The 17,609-nt window shown below is 40.3% G+C and overlaps 1 protein-coding gene across 1 annotated transcript; it reads left to right on the top strand.

Moving 5' to 3' along the window:
* The first annotated feature begins 571 nt into the window (after positions 1 to 571).
* On the top strand, positions 572 to 11,773 carry LOC138883089 (uncharacterized). The gene is made up of 2 exons (XM_070163749.1): positions 572 to 933; positions 11,755 to 11,773. Exons 1-2 carry the CDS (start codon positions 572 to 574, stop codon positions 11,771 to 11,773), a joined length of 381 nt encoding a protein of 126 aa, XP_070019850.1.
* Positions 11,774 to 17,609: the final 5,836 nt, after the last annotated feature.

The following is a 17,609-nucleotide window of genomic DNA, read 5'->3' as shown; positions in this document are numbered from 1 at the left end:
ATTCTTTGTTAGAGCACACCTATGGTGCTTTGACTTGGGTGGCGCAGAAGCTGAGGCACTATTTCTGTGCCTATACCACATATCTCATATCAAGGATGGATCCTTTGAAGTACATCTTTCAGAAGCCCATGCCCACTGGAAAGCTGGCCAAGTGGCAAATCCTGTTGACAGAATTTGACATTGTCTACGTGACTCAGAAAGCAATCAAAGGACAGGCACTAGCAGATCACCTTGCTGAAAATCCCATGGACGGAGAATACGAACCCCAAAAAACATATTTTCCTGATGAAGAGGTATCATTCATAGGAGAAGATATTGTAGAGTCCTATGATAGTTGGATAATGTTTTTCAATAGAGCAGCAAATTTCAAAGGAGTTGGCATATGAGCGGTCCTAGTATTAGAAACCGGTCAGCATTATCTAGTGTCTGCCAAACTCAAGTTCCCCTACACCAACAATATGGTCGAGTGTGAAGCCTGCACCTTAGAGCTCCAGATGGCCATTGACATGAACATTCAAGAGTTGCTAGTAATTGAAGATTCGGACTTGCTTATACATCAGGTCCGAGAAGAATGGGCGACCAAGAACTCCAAGATACTCCCTTGTCTGCATCATATATAGGAGTTAGAAAGAGGTTCACAAAGACAGAATTCCATCATGTTCCCAGGGTCCAGAATGAATTCGTCAATGCACTGGCTACCATTTCATCCATAATACAGCATCCAGACAAGAATTTCATTGATCCCATTCTGGTAAAGATCCATGATCAGCTAGCTTGCTGTGCTCATATGGAAGAAGAAGCAGACGAAAAGCCTTGGTTTCATGATATCAAGGAATACTTGGCAAAAGAAGAATACCCAGAACTCGCAAACGTTACTCAGAAGCACATGCTTTGGAGGTTATCCAACAATTTCTTTCACAGCGGAGGAATCCTGTACAGGAGGACTCCTAATTTGGGATTACTAAGGTGTGTCGACACAAAGGAAGCATCCAGGCTATTAGAGGATATTCATGCAGGGACCTGCGATCCACATATGAATGGTTTTGTCTTAGCAAAAAAATACTCCAAGCTGGTTACATTGGGATGACTATGGAAATAGACTGCATCCAGTATGTCCGAAAGTGGCACCGCTGCCAGATACACGTAGATATGATAAAGGTGCCTCCAAATGAGCTTAATGCAACAAGCTCTCCATGGCCGTTCGCCGCCTGGGAAATGGATGTTATCGGACCAATCAAACCTGCCGCATCAAACAGGAACAGGTTTATCCTAGTAGCAATTGATTATTTCACCAAATGGGTTGAAGCAGCATCTTACAGAGTAGTGACTAAGAAAGTCGTGGTAGATTTCGTCCGCGACCGTATCGTTTGCCAGTTCGAGATCCCGGAGTCAATTGTCACTGATAATTGTTCCAACCCCAACAGTGACCTGATGAAAGCCATGTGTTAAACCTTCAAGATCAAACACAAGAATTATACAACCTACAGACCTCAGATAAACGGAGCCGTAGAAGCCGCCAATAAGAATATCAAGAAGATATTGAGGAAAATGATAGAGAAGCATAAACAGTGGCACGTGAAGTTATCATTTGCTTTATTGGGGTACTGCACCACAGTCCGCACATCAACTGGGGCAACCCCCTATATGCTGGTTTACGGTACAGAGGCAGTCATTCCTGCCAAGGTGGAAATTCCTTCCTTAAGGATCATACAGGAAGCAGAGCTGGACGACGCATAATGGGTGAAAAGTCATTACGAGAAGCTAGCTCTTATAGATGGAAAGAGAATGAATGTAGTTTTCCATGGTCAGCTCTATCAGAACAGAATGTCCAGAGCCTTCAACAAAAGAGTCAAGCCGAGCCAATTCACACCGGGGCAGCTAGTGTTAAAGAATTTTTTTTTGCATCAAGATGAAGCCAAATGGAAATTCTCTCCCAACTGGCAGGGTCCGTACATGGTTCACCGAGTTTTGACAGGAGGAGCCCTCATACTTGCAGAAATGGACGGAGAAGTTTGGCCAAAGCCAATCAATTTAGACGTAGTCAAACGATACTATGTGTAACCTTTATGCTTTCTTTTATGATGTAATTTGAACTATGCCTGACCTGATTCTCGTTTAAGAGGGGATACGTAGGCAGCCCTATGGGTTCGGTCACAAGTCAATAAAATTTTCATTCCCCCCCTCCCCTCCCCCCCCCACAATTGAAAATTGGGGCAGAATTTTGAGGAGGACCCTCAAAATTCCGAAGTAATTTCAGCCAGTCACCGCAAGCAACCGTTAGAAACAACAACCCTATAAACTGGGGCAGAATTTTGAGGAGGATCCTCAAAATTCCGGAGCAAGAAAGTTCCAATGTCTTGAACCACATCGGAGTCGTCGGTTCATCTAAAGAAAACTATTCTCGAGTATGTATTTATGTTATATTTTTACTAAATCATGCACGTCTGTTACCAAAATTTCTTTGTTTAGCAACGCTACCCCAATTATATGCACAGTATCACTGAAACAGAGCCGAGCAGGTCAAGCAAAGTCAGCGGGGATATGAACTAACCTTTCCCCTTCACAAAAGTCATGATTTTTCTTTGGATGCAGGCACCTGAGTTGGAAAATCATCGAATATACTATACACTCATACTGATCAGGAATATAACTCTCAGAACCATCACCTATTCACAGTTGCTATACGCACACAATATCGAAATCAGATATCAGCTAAGAAAACTCTACTACGACCTGCCTTTTATTTCTTGCATAAGGCTACCATTCTGCATTCCGAGGTTAAGCTCTACCTCCATCCGCATCTTGCATTGCATAAGGCTACCATTATGCCTTCCGAGACTAAGCTCTGTCTCCATCTGCATTCTCTACATTGCATAAGGCTACCATTCCGCCTTCCGAGACTAAGCTCTATCTCCATCTACATTCCCTGCATTGCATAAGGCTACCATTCTGCCTTCCGGGACTAAGCTCTGTCTCCATCTGCATGGCTGAAAGATCGCCACTTTATTTACATTCTACATGGCTGAAAGATCGCCACTTCATCTACATCTTGCATGGCTGAAATATCGCCACTTTATTTACATTCTGCGTGGCTGAAAGATTGCCACTTCATTTACATCTTGCATCGGCTGAAAGATCGCTACTTCATCTACATCTTGCATCGGCTGAAAGATCGCCACTTCATTTACATCTTGCATGGCTGAAATATCGCCACTTTATTTACAACTTGCATCGGCTGAAATATCACCACTTCATTTACATCTTGCATCGGCTGAATGACCGCCACCTTCTGCATCTCATGGGCTGAAAGATCGCCAATCTATCAAAAGGCGTTATTGTTCGGAGGCACCATTTTCATAGCCCAAAAACGCCATGCCATGGCCTGAAGACCCCTTTTATATTTTGCCTATCATTATTCAAAGGCGTCATAGTTCGGAGGTATCATTCTCATAGCCCGAGAGCATCATTTCATGGCATGCGGATCCCTTATTATATGCTTCATGGCCCAGGACGTCATGGTCTGAGGACATCATCCTAACCGTCTAAAGACAACATTCATGGTCCGATGGGAACTTGCATCACGTTTAAATTTCCGCACAATATACACTTGTAATGCTTATTAGCAGGTAACCTGGCGAGCAACGACCGTCTCAACAGGAGAAATCCCGCTCCAGTTCCCGCAGCCCGGTTGGACTTTAACCATCCATCCTAACCCAAATATCGCGTCCGTCTTGAAAAATCTCCATCGGCATATTCCGCCGATGGATCCTGAACTACATATGGCCTGATTTCTGTAAGACCAGGGATATGTAGGCAGCTCAGGAACTAGATCATGGTCAACCTCTTCAAACCATTTTGTTCGGTCAAAATCGGCCATCATATCTTTACTCGACAACTCTTTCATCCTTCCTGGGTAAAAAGGGGCAACTGTTGATACCCAATTTTCCCTGTATATTTCATATGCAAAATACTTTCAAAATAGCATATGTATGCATATATAAGTATTTACAAATATTTTTATTATTTTTCCTTCATTTTAAAGGCTTTTAAAATCAATTTTATTGCCTTATTTTACAAAGAAAAATCCAATAAGTGTCCAAAATTATCATTTTTGGTGATTCACTTGTTGAATTCTCATATTTATGCTAAACTACAGCTTAGATAATTTTTGCATGTTTTTACAAATTTATTTAGTATTTTTAAAGCTCAACTGCATGTAATTGCGATATTAGCCTCATTTATGATTTGATTGCATTTATATTTATAAAAATTAAGTCCAGCGTTTTTAATTGATAATTATATATTATAAATCATTTTATTACTTTTAATTTATTTCCAGAATTTAATTTGCTATTTTTATAAAATAAATGAGAAAACATGGCTATTTAAAATCTAGCCAGATTTTATTTTAATTGTAGTCCAAATTCTACCCCAATTAAACCCAATTGAACCCCAGCCCAACTCCTAAAATTACCTGACCCACAGCTCGTTTGAATTACCCGCCCGGCCCCCCTTTTAACCAGGCCGTTGTTAAAAATGATCAACAACCACATTTCAACCTTACCTTTTTTAATTCACCAACACCCCCCATCCCTAATCATTTCCACCTACCAGCCGCCTCTAAACCCTTCACTCTCTCAAACACTCTCGAAACTTCTCAAACCCTAGCCGCCTCATACCATCTCCGCCCTGCAAGCCACTGGAATCTATGGCTTCCAAGGCTATGAGAGTCCTACACCGACCTCATATGACTCCCACGTGCCTGATTTCTGAAGATTCAAGGCCCAACCTTGAAGGATTTTACCTAGACCTCTATCGATTAGAGGTCCCATGGCCATCTCCGACCTTATTCCAGCGTACCATGGTTGTTCGAGCCTGATTTTGACCTCTCCGACTCAGATCAGTGACTTTTCAAAGCCTTTCTCACTACTGGGGTTCCTCTGAAACCCTAACCCTTCAAGGTTTTCTCCGATTCTTTTAGATCTGTTGTGTATCTATGCTTTCCCTAAGTTTCAAACAATTTCTCTGGCTTTTCTTTCAAAATTACTTTCAGAACCATTTCTTTTCCGATCTAGGGTTTTCTGGAAAAATGTTTAAGTGTTTCGCTGACTTTCTTTCTTTTTTCTTTTGTGTGCATCTGCCTCTACTATGTTCTTATATTTTTCTTCTACCACGTTCTTGTATGCTTCGTTTACTGTGTTTCTATATCATGTTCTTGTATGCTTCTTCTATTGTGTTTTCTATATCCTGTTCTTGTATGTATCTCCTACTGTGTTTTCCTATACTATATTCTCGTATGCTTTTTTGCTGTGTTCTGGTACTTTTTTCCACCATGTTCTGGTATGTTTCTCCTACTATATTTCTCTACTGTATTTTTAGTGTTTTACTATTTTCCTTCTACTAAGTTCTGTTTAAGTTTCTTCTAAAAAATTTTCAGCATGTTTCTGCTACTTATCTTATAAGTCTTTTCCATTACTTTTCATGTTAGCTTCTTCTACTCTATTTTCTTTTAATTCTTCCGCTATGCTCTGCATGTTACTTTTCTATCATGTTTCTCACGAGTTTCAGTTGCTGAGAGGAACATGGTAGAGGTTTTAGTTCTTTCTGAGACCTCTGAACCTATTTTGAATCTCTGAAATGAGTTTCAAAACATTTGTTCTTCATATGATTCCAGCTCTTGCTAAACTCTTCTGCACTGGATCTTCTACTAATTTTACAATGATACCATAGTCTTTTTCATGCTTAACATGCTCGTATGCTCCTTATATATGATGAGTTTCCCTCTAAAATGGTTTTCAAATTTGCAATTAGTTCAAACTTCCTTCTGAATATGGCTTGATTGATTTCTTTCCATTGTTTGCTGATTTTTCTCTGTGACTTGGCCTAAGTTAAAACCCTTCTTCATCTTTTCTGACTCAGTTCATTCATGCAAAATCTCAGACCCTTTTGATTTACTGCTTGTTAATTGATTTGCTTACCTTATTTGCACAAACCGTGTCTTTCAAAACCTTGTCCTTAAATAACCTTTTATGTACTTGCCCCTAATTGCATGCTTTGCACAAAGTGTTTATTCAATTTTTTTCCTTAAAAGGTTTTTACCCATTTTGAATCTGAATCCCTTAATTAAAGGGAGTCTTGTGTAATTGATTGACAATTAGTTCCTCAACTATTTTTTTACCTTATTTCTGCCTGATTTCACACTATAAAAGGCACGACCCTCTTCACAAACAATAAGACACTTTCACAATCCTTCTGAACTCTTACTTACACATAATAGTATTCTCTCTTCTTGTCTGCATTGTGGCTTTTACAAGACTACTGCATTTTCTCTATTTGTTTCTTTGAAACTGATATGTCCTAATTTAAGCTTCAGCATCATCACTATGTGTTCATTTACAACTTTTATATATATGTATACTCTACTGTTTCTGCTGTGAATCCTTGCTCCCTATCCCCATTACCCCTATGTGTTTGAGAGTTGTGACTTAAGGCATGGCAATGTGAGTTGTTTCCCATGAATTAAGTTTGAACCAATGGGGTCTTAACCTCTAAGCAAACAGGCTGGAGGGTGTGCCAGCATCTCCCATTGCTGGGTGTGCCCATCAGTCTGCTTTTCTTTTGCTCTTGCAAATTCCCCCATTCTCCTTCACCATTATGTGTACTTATTTTAAGTTATTCCCCTTTTCCCTTTCCCCTTTCAAAAACTACTTTCACACTTGCACTCCCTCTTAGTTCTTATGTTCTGCCCCCCTCTTGTGGGCCTTGCCTTGGGACCTTGAGTTCCCTCTGAACTTGGACACCTGAGGGTTGGCCCTTCCACACTACACTATGGCTTAATCTGGTGATACATTTGGGTGTAAGCACTGCCCGGAGTTCTTATGAAACTTTTAGGGAACTCTGACACATCCAAGTGGTAGAAAGGCTTTGAAATAAGATCTCTTGGAGTTGGTTTACTTCATACTTCAGACAGGAAGTCTGAATTAGGCTATCCTTGGTTGTACTTTTTCTAATTGTATTTTTTTTCTTTACTTTACTCTTTCTGGGCGGTAATAACTTTGTAATAAGACTCTAGGGGATGGCTAGTGAAAAGGGAGGGGTACCTATGTATGCAAAAAGGGGTAGATAACCTGCCTATAGGAGTTTATGAATTCTTGCATTCTCATATAACCACCATGTCTATAGGAATCATGCATTCTCATATAGATACCATGTCTCTAAGAATTTCTGCATTCTCATGTATAGATACCATGTCTATAGGAATCTTGCATTCCCATATAGATACCATGCTTATAGGTTATTTCTGAATGTCTGCATATCATATAGATATCCTGCATATAGGTTCTTTCTGAACCTTGCATATGCATTCCTCATTAGGCAAACATGTTTATAGGTCTTAAATAATAAACCGCAATTAGATATCATGTTCATAAACGAAATTCAGCATCTAGATGCAATGCCTATACGATTTCTGCATTTTTTACTATGTTTATAAAAGTGTCCAAAATCGACAACACATAGAAAGCATGCCTATAGGAGCTTTAATCGAATCTGAACCGCTTCACTTGCTTATAAGTCTAAAACCAGTAATAGTGACGCATGCTCTTTTGCTAAAACTTGCCTTTCTTTAATAACAGATGATTTTTTCTTAAATCAGTATGTATTCATGTTTACTTCATTGTTTCTAGAATCAGTAGATATCATGCCTATAGGGTCTTCGTCTAACACTTAGGCAAGCCATAGGGTGAAAGTTTATAAACTGAATCAGATTTTATATACTACAACCAGCAGGCAGGCCTGATTCGGGCTTCTTATCTGAACTATGTAATAAATCAGTCTGCCTCAACCTTTTATGTTTTAATCAGACCCTAAACAATACATGCAAGTCATGCTACATTATGTGTTTTCTTTGGTTTAAAGGAGGTCTGTTTGAGCCCTTTTATTTGTTTATATGCTTCCTCAAACTTGCTATATGTGTTTTGTTTGTCGCCTTAGTATTTTAACTTTTGAAACTATAAGTAATCCCAATACCTCCTCCCTTTAGGATTAGTAGTCCCAAGTGCCTCCGGGGCTGATAGGATTGGGGCGGGTAATAGAATGCAATAAGTAAACGAGACCATTCCGCACTTTAATACCTTAACAGGGTGGGAAGGGTAGATATGGATATGATGACCATGCGATAACATCACGTGTAGCCCCTCACTGAGGAGTGATTACCGGATGTTGTGTGGGGTGATCCATATTATTAATAAACCTAGGACCCCCCCCCCTTTCCTTTGTTTTCTTTGTTTCTTTTAAATCTTTTTAAACTATTTCTTTTAAGAAAATCAACTCTTTTTAATTCCTTTTTCTTACTTACGTGAATTTTGTTTTGTATGTCTTCTACTTTTTGGTATAATTCTTCTATAAAGGCATGTTTTCCTCCAATCATTAATAAAATTTATGAATTGATAAAAAATCTATAATTTCATCAAAAAGGAAGAAAAAAAATGAGTGAAGGAACTTTGCCTTCCGTTAGCTATGTTTGCTGGTTCTGAAAATACTGCTACTGATATGATGCTGAACGCCTCTGCTGATGATTTCTCTGTTGAAAGATAGGGTTACATTAGGATGCATGCTCCGACCGCCACTGCCACGTCCACCACTCATCCACGGCGGCGGATATTTTGATCTCGAATTCATAACCAATATGGTTATCTATGGAGTTCTCAAATCCATAATACTAAAAAAAGACATCAACCAGAATAAGAAAAGACAATATAGAAGAATTTTTAAATGTGAATTTTCCGATTATGGCAACCGCCGGCGACCGGAGGCAATGCCAACTTTTAAAGCAATTAATGTGAAGTAGCATGCGATTTATAAGTCGCATTCACGATTTATAAGTTGCATTATACTATTGTGATTTATAAGTGGTATTCTAATATTGCGATTTTAATAGCTTGTTTGGACGTGTTTGTATTGTATTGTATTGTATTATTACTTTAAATATAATATTTATTTTGATTGTTATTTAAATTTTGTTGAATCGTATCGTTTAAATACTTCGTTATGTAACGACGAAAAGTGTCACTTTATGGAACGAGCGATTTGGTGTGATCACGTCGTTTTCTTTTTTCTCTCATCTTGCACCCTTTTATTATTAAATAATCCTATTTTATTCTTTACCTTACTTTTTTATATAATAACATTACCTCGTTTACATTTTTATTTGTAACCATTACGTGAAAATCCCCTCTTATTTGAAGCCTTTATTTGCCTATGTGTTATTTGCACTTAAGTCACAACAATAGTTTGGCCGGGAACCACACTAGTAGATCCTGAGGGGTGCCTAACTCCTTCCTCTTAGGATAATTTCAAGCCCTTACCTAATCTCTGGTTGCTCAAAACAAACCCCTCCTAGTGTCCTAATTCACTTTAATCATTATGTGGCGACTCTTCAATTCAAAACCCAATTCCCGAAAGGGAACGAGTTGTCTCCCAAATGTCATAAACCTGATTTCGCGAGAAAAAGGGGGCGCGACAGTCGAGACCCTGTCCCGACCATGGTATATTTTAGTTATCTCTAGAGGTTTGTAGATAATCTCGTATAATTTGTATATCAGTAGATGTTCATGGCGACCTCGTCAGACTCCATATATATATATATATATGAGCTTTTGGGTATGTTTACCCCACATATGAGAGATGTTATTTTCAGATGATTCAGAATATGGCCTCATCGGCCTAAGTTGAGGGTATCCCTCCACAATCAACAGTTACAGAGTTGTACGCTCGGGCTGAGTACGACACCGAGTGCCGGCCATGCCTCCCCAGGTTCAGGGCATGACATGGCCTCACCCATTTTAGTTATGCCCTATGGGGGCTAACAGGTGTAGTTTAAGGGAAGGATGAGATATCAGGATTCAGCCAGGGTTAAAGTAACCCAAAATGGTGGATGGATTGTTTGCATTAGTTGAAATTTCCGAAGGTTATTGCAAATAGATCTCCTTGTGAGACACCCAAATGGCGTACTTTAAAATAGTATAACTAGATATGAGTACTACAAAGATAGGCACTAGAAGCCTGGATACCACAGTATAAAGAACAGAGCAAGAGACTCCAAGAAAGCAAGCTAAATTATAGATACGAAAGTTTCCCTACAAAGGGGCTGGCTTCAACAACCCATAAGGGACGGATTGCCAAGCTGCACAAACAGTTAATTTGCTTATAGTTGCAAATGTTTTCCTACAAAAGGGCTAGCTTCAACAACCTATAAAGGACAGCTTGTCAAGCTACACAACTCAGAAAACTTTTGTACTATAGCCAACTTTAGCTGTTTATAAATCAGAAAACTTTTGTACTACAATAAGCTAACTTTCTTAGAGTATTCTTACTCTATTTTCATACATGGACCGGCCTTTCCATCTATTTGAAATAAAGAATAAGAGGGAAATTTAGAAACACTCATATGTAATATATCACAAAGGATTTACAAAGGTTACAAGATGATCTTACAACTACTACATTACCTCCTTTATACAGGACTAGGAGGTTATTACAAGACAAACTTGCATTAAAATAAACCTATCTTTCATGGCAAACCTATCTGCAAGTGGGTCCCTTTTGGCATGTGAAGGACCATAGGCAAACCTACTAGAAAGCTCCTGAAAACATGTGATGAGGTGAAATATACATGGTGTAGCATGTGAAAGTATGCGGGAGCATGTGATCACATGTGAAAGTAGGGTGTCACATGTTATTAAACATGTGGAAGCATGTGGAAACATGTGGAAGTGGGGACCAGATAGTATGGAAAGATGTGAAAATTTGTCTTGACATGGGTAGATGATTTTTAGTAGGTAATGTAGGATTATGGTGGGATTAGCAGGGATTTAGATAATTATCTTCCATTGATTTTATGGGTTTGTCATCTAGGCATATTTTCAAAGACCTTGTGTAGTAACACCTGTAACTTGATGGACCTTCTTCGCTATGTTCCTTCTCCTTTGGATTGAGAGAGGTAATCCGCAGCCTTAATCTGGATGTCTTGAGTGATCTTTTCTCAGATGACCTTGTATGGTGTTTGATATTCTTTTTTTGCTTCCCGGACCCTTTCCCGGTGCGGATGAGTGTTGGTATAATTCCAGCTTGCCCATTATTTTGGCCATATCTCTCTCGGAATTCACCTATTTTGCTGAAAAAGGATTCTCTGTACCTCGCTATATTCTTCTTCCATGGATAAAATGGACACGGAAAATTTCTACCAGAATGATGCCTCTGCTTGAGAATGGACTTTTCCATTAATAATCTTCACTGGCCTATGGAACATGAATACCTTGGCTGTGTAGGCATCGTTTAAACATTTTATCCAATATCTTCTGGGATTGAACCATAGTAAAAATACTTTAAGTGTTGGTTCAATGTTATCAAAATCCTTGAAGACGTTTCATTTGAATTCCATGAAAATATAATACTGATGGCATAGGTACTAGAAAAATCATAATAGTTCCTGTGGAAAATCCTTGGCTTGTGCTATGAATATATGGCAGAATGGATATTCTGGATTGACTCCATAAGGCTTAAGGATGGATCCTCCATGTTAGAAAACATGGAGCTCATGATAAGTTCTTCTTTCCATTAAAATTGATGGATCAAAGGGATCTACGAGGTTGAAAAACTTCGGTGGATGATCCTTTAGTTTCAATGAACTTGTTCCTGGAACATTTGAAAACATGAAGATGTGGCTGATTAACTTTTGCTTTGACATCATTTTAGCTGGGGAAAATCTCTTTGAGAATTCTTCCGGTCGAGACAGAAAATCTGTGAGAATATTATCCTTTCCTTTCAGGTGCTTGACTTGAAACTTATATAGAGAGAACTACTGAGCCCATCTGAGAATATGAGGATTCTGAATAATTTGCATTCATCTGGATCATCTTTGGGAAGGCCTTCATATCCATTTCTATCAGAAGATCTGTATGTGTCAGGAAAAAATTGAATTTGTTGATTCCATTCTTTACTGCAAGAATTTTCTTGAAAGTGGAGTGATAATGCTGCTCAGCTTTTTTGAACTTTCCGCTGGCATATCCGCATATTTTTCTCTGGCAATCTTTTTCTTTAAATATAACGACACTCCAATATTCATTGCTAGCATCAGTTTGCAGTATCTTCTTACCATATGAAGGGATGTAGAGGGACTTGACATTTTTAGATATCTCCTTTATTTTTCTGACTGCTTCATCCTATTTTGCTCCTCGTGATGGAGCATTTTTCTTGAGCATTTCTATGAGCGGTGAAATGTATGTAGAGATATTTGGGATGAAATCTCTTACATAATTTATTATACCCAAGAACTGTTGGATCTGCTTTGTTATGAGGTTGGTATTCAGAAATTTGAGTAATTCCTGACATATATGTGGTCCTAGACTGTATTCACCTTGGACAAAATGCATTCTAAGAAAATCGATCTCCTTTTGAGCAAGAACCATCTTTTTTTTTTCTGAAAGCATGATCCCGTACTATGTTACCAATGCCTCAAATTGACGAAGCAAGTTGACATGTTCTTTTAATATATCACTAAATAACAGGATGTCATTAATGTAAACTAAAGAGGTATATAGGATGGGTTGGAATATTTTTATCATGGATTTTTGGAATAAAAGGGGTGCAGTTTTTAATCCGAAGGGCATGACTTTCCATTGAAAGTGATGATCGAGGATGCCAAATCCCGTTTTGGGTCTTTCTTCAGGGTGGATTCGCAATTGCCAAAATCTAGATTTTAGATCAAACTTGAAAAAATATTTGGCCTTGGCTAAGTAGGAGAAAAGAGTGAGTTTATTTGGGATAGGTAATTTATCATCTTGGAGGAAGTGGTTAAGTGGCTGGTAGTTAATAACTAACCTGAGTTTTCCTCTTGTCTGCTCAGCTCTTTTGTTAACATAAAATGCTTTGCATGTCCATTGTGAATTCGGTGGCTCTATTAGATCAAATTCAAAGAGTTCTTCACATTCTTTCTTTGCAAGCTGAAGATGATCTGGATTCATGCCCGAATGACTGACTTTTGTTGGATTGATGTTTTCATTCTTCTTGAAAGGGAGCTTGTTAAAAACTCTTCGTTTTTACGTAACAAGATTTTCCCTTTCTTCATGAAGTCCTTGTGGGATTCAGCACATGAATTCTCAATGAGATTTTGCTCAATCTCTTTGATTTGTTCATCGTTGGTGATTTGGAATAGCCTTGGAATCTCAGAATAAGGTTTGAAATGCTTCTTAAAAGCTATCCTGTTAGCTTTGATATGGAGTTAATCTCTAAGTTGTCTGTAAATGTCGAATCCAACAATAAGATCTTTTCATGGTACATCAGACCCTATCAACTTGGTTCTGTACTTCAATCCCAGAAAGAACTCAATTGTGACCGGATGCTTTGTAATGACGGTGGTAGTCATGATTCCATTTGATGCAATGTTAAAATCCTTAAAGTGCGGCACCCATTGACCTTCAGGGAGAACAACAGTATTTATGAGTGAGAAACTAGCTCCAGTGTCGATGAAAGCAATAACTCGAGTTGGTTTATCCCATTTGGATGAATAGACTTTGAGTTCTACTTGAGGAACGACTACGGGAGCGTTGATCTCCTCTCGGGCTTCGATCCCTGGTTCTGAAATTTGGTAGTGATCATTGCCTTGATCTTCATAGATATCGAGAGAGAATAAAGTTTCTTCCTTAGGTTTATCATCCACAGAGAATATGGATTCAAGGTTTTTACCGTGAAAATGGTAATAACAATCAAATTTGTTAATGGGACTCTAAAAATACATGATCTATTTTTATGCTAGTTGTTAAAGCAGTTGATGTTAGATGTATGAAGCCTAATGGCAAAATACGAACTAAAGTAGAGTTATAATCAAATCGAGGGGCTAGTTATTCGGGCCTCAGACTGACCGATAAAGGGCCTCGAGGTCGATGGCTAGGCTCGGGCTCGAGCTATCGGGGGTAATCAGGGAAGGGCTAACAGTTAGTATATGATCAAGGGAGGCTCTATATGACCAATAATAGGCAATAAATGAAGAACAAATATGAGAATAATAAGCAATAGCGTCGGGAAAATATGTTAGAGAGAAAAGAGAGAGCCTTGTTATATTTCGTGTAGAATAGTTGGAGCAACATCAGCCCTTTACAAAGTGATGAGGATCCCTTTATATAGTAGGGGAATCCAACATAGTACAAAATGTATTAATTGTAAAGGTATGGAGATGGGACGGCTAGACGCGACACCTTGATACAGACTTCGGGCAGACCAGCTTTTTCAGACTTAGCTACGTGCCTAGGGAATCCCCTGTTTTACTCTATCCTCGATCAACATTTTCTTCAGGTCGGACCTTGACGTGCTTCGAAGGAGGGAACTCGGTAGCAATTTCGCGTCCTTGAGGCCTCGAGGTGTTCTTCTGAAATGACTTAATAGCAAGAAATTAGACCCTCTAATTTCGCTGCATATAGATAGTCTCCGTATTTCCTAGAATGAAGCGATGGGAAATGATTGTGATACCCGACTCCCCGAGCTTCCTGTGACAACGTCATGTCGATGATTCAATCTATGGTGTGAATTTTCACGATAAGTGGGACATCTCATGGACTTGTCTTTTTGACCCCATTCAATGCACTGTTGATTCACATTATTCAAAGTGACAGTACCACCATCGATTTAGTTCTTCAAGAACGCAACAATTGCGCTTGCTGGTCAGTCTTCCAAAGGCATTGATGACCATGTCATTATCTCCTATAAATGGGGGTATTCTGGCATTATTTTTCTATCCAATTGCATTCCTTTGTTCATTCATCCCTTTCTTCTCGCCATCTTTCTCTATTGTTGATCACCATGTTTGGAGTTCACAGCTTTAAGGCTATTTGATAGCATTCCTATTGGCTGTGTAACGGCCTCCCGCCTGATTTTCCCTTTGCCAAACGAGATCATGCTATCTTGTCGTTGCTGTTGTTATTGTTACGCCTGCTACTACTGTCCTCATTGGCTTGAGATGATGGTACGGGGCGACTGGCGCCCTCCGATTTAAAAGGGCATTTGGACTCTACACTGTTGCTCGGAGAGTATTCGGACTATATACCACTGCTCACTCTCTTACCCTATCCTGGTGTGGCACTTCATCCATTGGGTTTTTTCTCCCAAGGGATAAAATGGCACAATCGGCCGTTGAGGCTGGGGCCTGCCGAATCTTCAACCTTTGGCTTCGGCGGGTTATGTCTCTTTTTTCTACCTCTTCTGCATCCTCCCCCTATCCTCTTCTTCATCTTCTCCTTCGGTGATGTTATTCCGAGGGATCGAGCTGGGAACCTAGAAGAGGTGGTGATCGAAGGAGTTGCCTTCGAGGATGCGAGCTCGAGGAGGCAGCGCTCGGAGGTGCTGCTACCGGAGATGAACCTTCGAGGGTATACCAGATCCTTAGGATTTTACTATAGGTGTGCACCCCTTTGTTTCTTCGTTTTTGTGTAAGGATCCCTTGTGGGCTTTTGTAATCATATGTAAGGATCCCTTGAGGGTCGTTGTAAACAAATGTTTATGAATATAAAGATATTTTCTTGACTTCTGCCTTTGATACTTGCCATATTCTTGTATATTCTTATGCATTTGCGGGGATTCTGAATGTTTACCTCTATTTGACGATCGTCACTGTTTAACTCGGTGCGAGCATCCTTTCCGATATTTGGCTGATAGAAATGGCTTCTTTCCGAGCTCACCGTTATTCATAGGGCCAAGCCTTAGACGGTTCGATAGACTCGAGTCATTGGTACCCTCGAGTCTAGTGGAGATAGAGCATCAAACCTCGAAATTTTGAGAGTGGTCTCTAAGTGAAGAAGGTCAACTTCAGGCACTTGGATATTTACTTTGAACTTGATCTAGATGACCTTTTAAGGCATTGTAGGTAGGTCCTTAAGGAGGGGTTACCCATATATAGGCGATTTCCTGAGGTTGAGCCCTCATGAACGGAGCTCGAAGTGCTTACTTTTCTCCTTGAGAGGAAACCTCGAGGTCGGGTACCACCTCGAGGCTGGAAATGACATGGTTGGCTTTTTGAAGCCTTACTTCTTTTCGATAGAGGTCCTCGAGGTCGGGTACCACCTCGAAACCCGTATCAAAGTCGTTGGCCTCCTGGGGCCTAACATGGGTAGGCGGACTGCTGTTGTTTCCCCACATATATATGGGGTTGCTCCCGCTTCTTGGGATATCCCATTATCTTAGATAGCTATCCTTCCGTTCTGGTATCGAGTCCTTCGTTACCTTAGCACCAAAGCGTTTGTGTAGGTTTCTACTTCAATTTGCTAGTTCCACCATAGCCATGACTACTGCTTCAAGGTCTGCCCAACAGAGAGGGGAGAGTTCCACTCCTAGTGCTCAGGATCCATGGGAGTTTATTTTAAGATTATGTCTTCGATAAGAGAGGAGCACCTAGAGCTAGTGAGGAGAGACTGCGGATGGGGCGAGGGAGTAGCGTTGCAGGAGCTTCCCCCGGATGAGGGTATCACAGACCTTGCCAATGGATTTTTGAACATGTACTTGTACCCTTTCGTATTAGGCCCCCTTGATAGGGTCGTGCTCGATTTCTATTTAAAGTATCCAGTTACTTTGGTGCAGATACATCCGTCATTTTGGCAAATAGTGCTGGTGATGAGGTTCTTTGCGGAGAAGGTGGGGCTTGAATTCACGCTCGATCACCTTGTTAGGATGTACCGGCCCTTTCAACATCGAGGTCTACTAACCTTGCGATGTCGTTCGTCCACGCCCTTTGTTGTTGATGATGGGGAAGATAGAGATCGAGAGTGGATTAGTCGGTTCGTCTGGGTCCAGACGACTGACGTTATCCCCGTGGAACTCATGCCATTCCCCAAGGAATGGAATTATATGCGTGAGTGAAGCGCCTCGTGCTTTCTCAGCCTTGCTCATGGCGGAAGTTAGTTTAGTAATCATGTTTCCTTATTTTCTGTAGAATTTCATGGGCGCCGAGCGAAGTTACTGATCTACCTGGATGGGTTCGGAAGCTGGCGACCCATTTGACTTGCGACGAGCATAGGTGGCGAGCCGTATCCCTAGGCAAATAGGAAGAAATATATCACAGTATGTGTGCATGCTGCTTTTATCTTGTCCCTCGTACATTTGGGAGGTCCCTTTTCATATAGTAATCTTGTCGTTAGGTATTAGAGGGTTTCCAAGAGAGAGGTTGTGCTCCTCCGGAGAAGGGGAGGGGCTACCAGCTTTCGATCTAAAGGGTGACGATAATAGACGGGATATGCATTTGCAATGCGATGACGCTCACAACAGGGCGAAACGGGGCTGAGTCTGTGAGGAGAAAATATCGTCCGAGCCTGCAGTACCTGAAGACTTCGGTTTTAGAGAGGAGGTTTCTCCGAGTGATCATGCTTCGATCGGGATTGATTATTCCAGGTCAAAGGGGACTAGATTATCAGGGGTGAGCTTTTGGCACATGCCGTCAGAATCTAGAGTCTTCCCCTCCTTATCGAGTTTTTATTTTGCAGGCCTTTGACAGGCTTAGAACTGAGCTGCTCCACCATGGGGCTAGGCTCCGGAAAGCTCTAAATGAGGGTAGGTCCCTTGGACTCCTT

Source organism: Nicotiana sylvestris, chromosome 12 (assembly GCF_000393655.2).
Source record: "Nicotiana sylvestris chromosome 12, ASM39365v2, whole genome shotgun sequence".
In the NCBI taxonomy this organism is placed as follows: Eukaryota; Viridiplantae; Streptophyta; class Magnoliopsida; order Solanales; family Solanaceae; genus Nicotiana; species Nicotiana sylvestris.
Note: the sequence above shows the minus strand (reverse complement) of the source record. Positions and strands in the feature narration are given on the sequence as shown.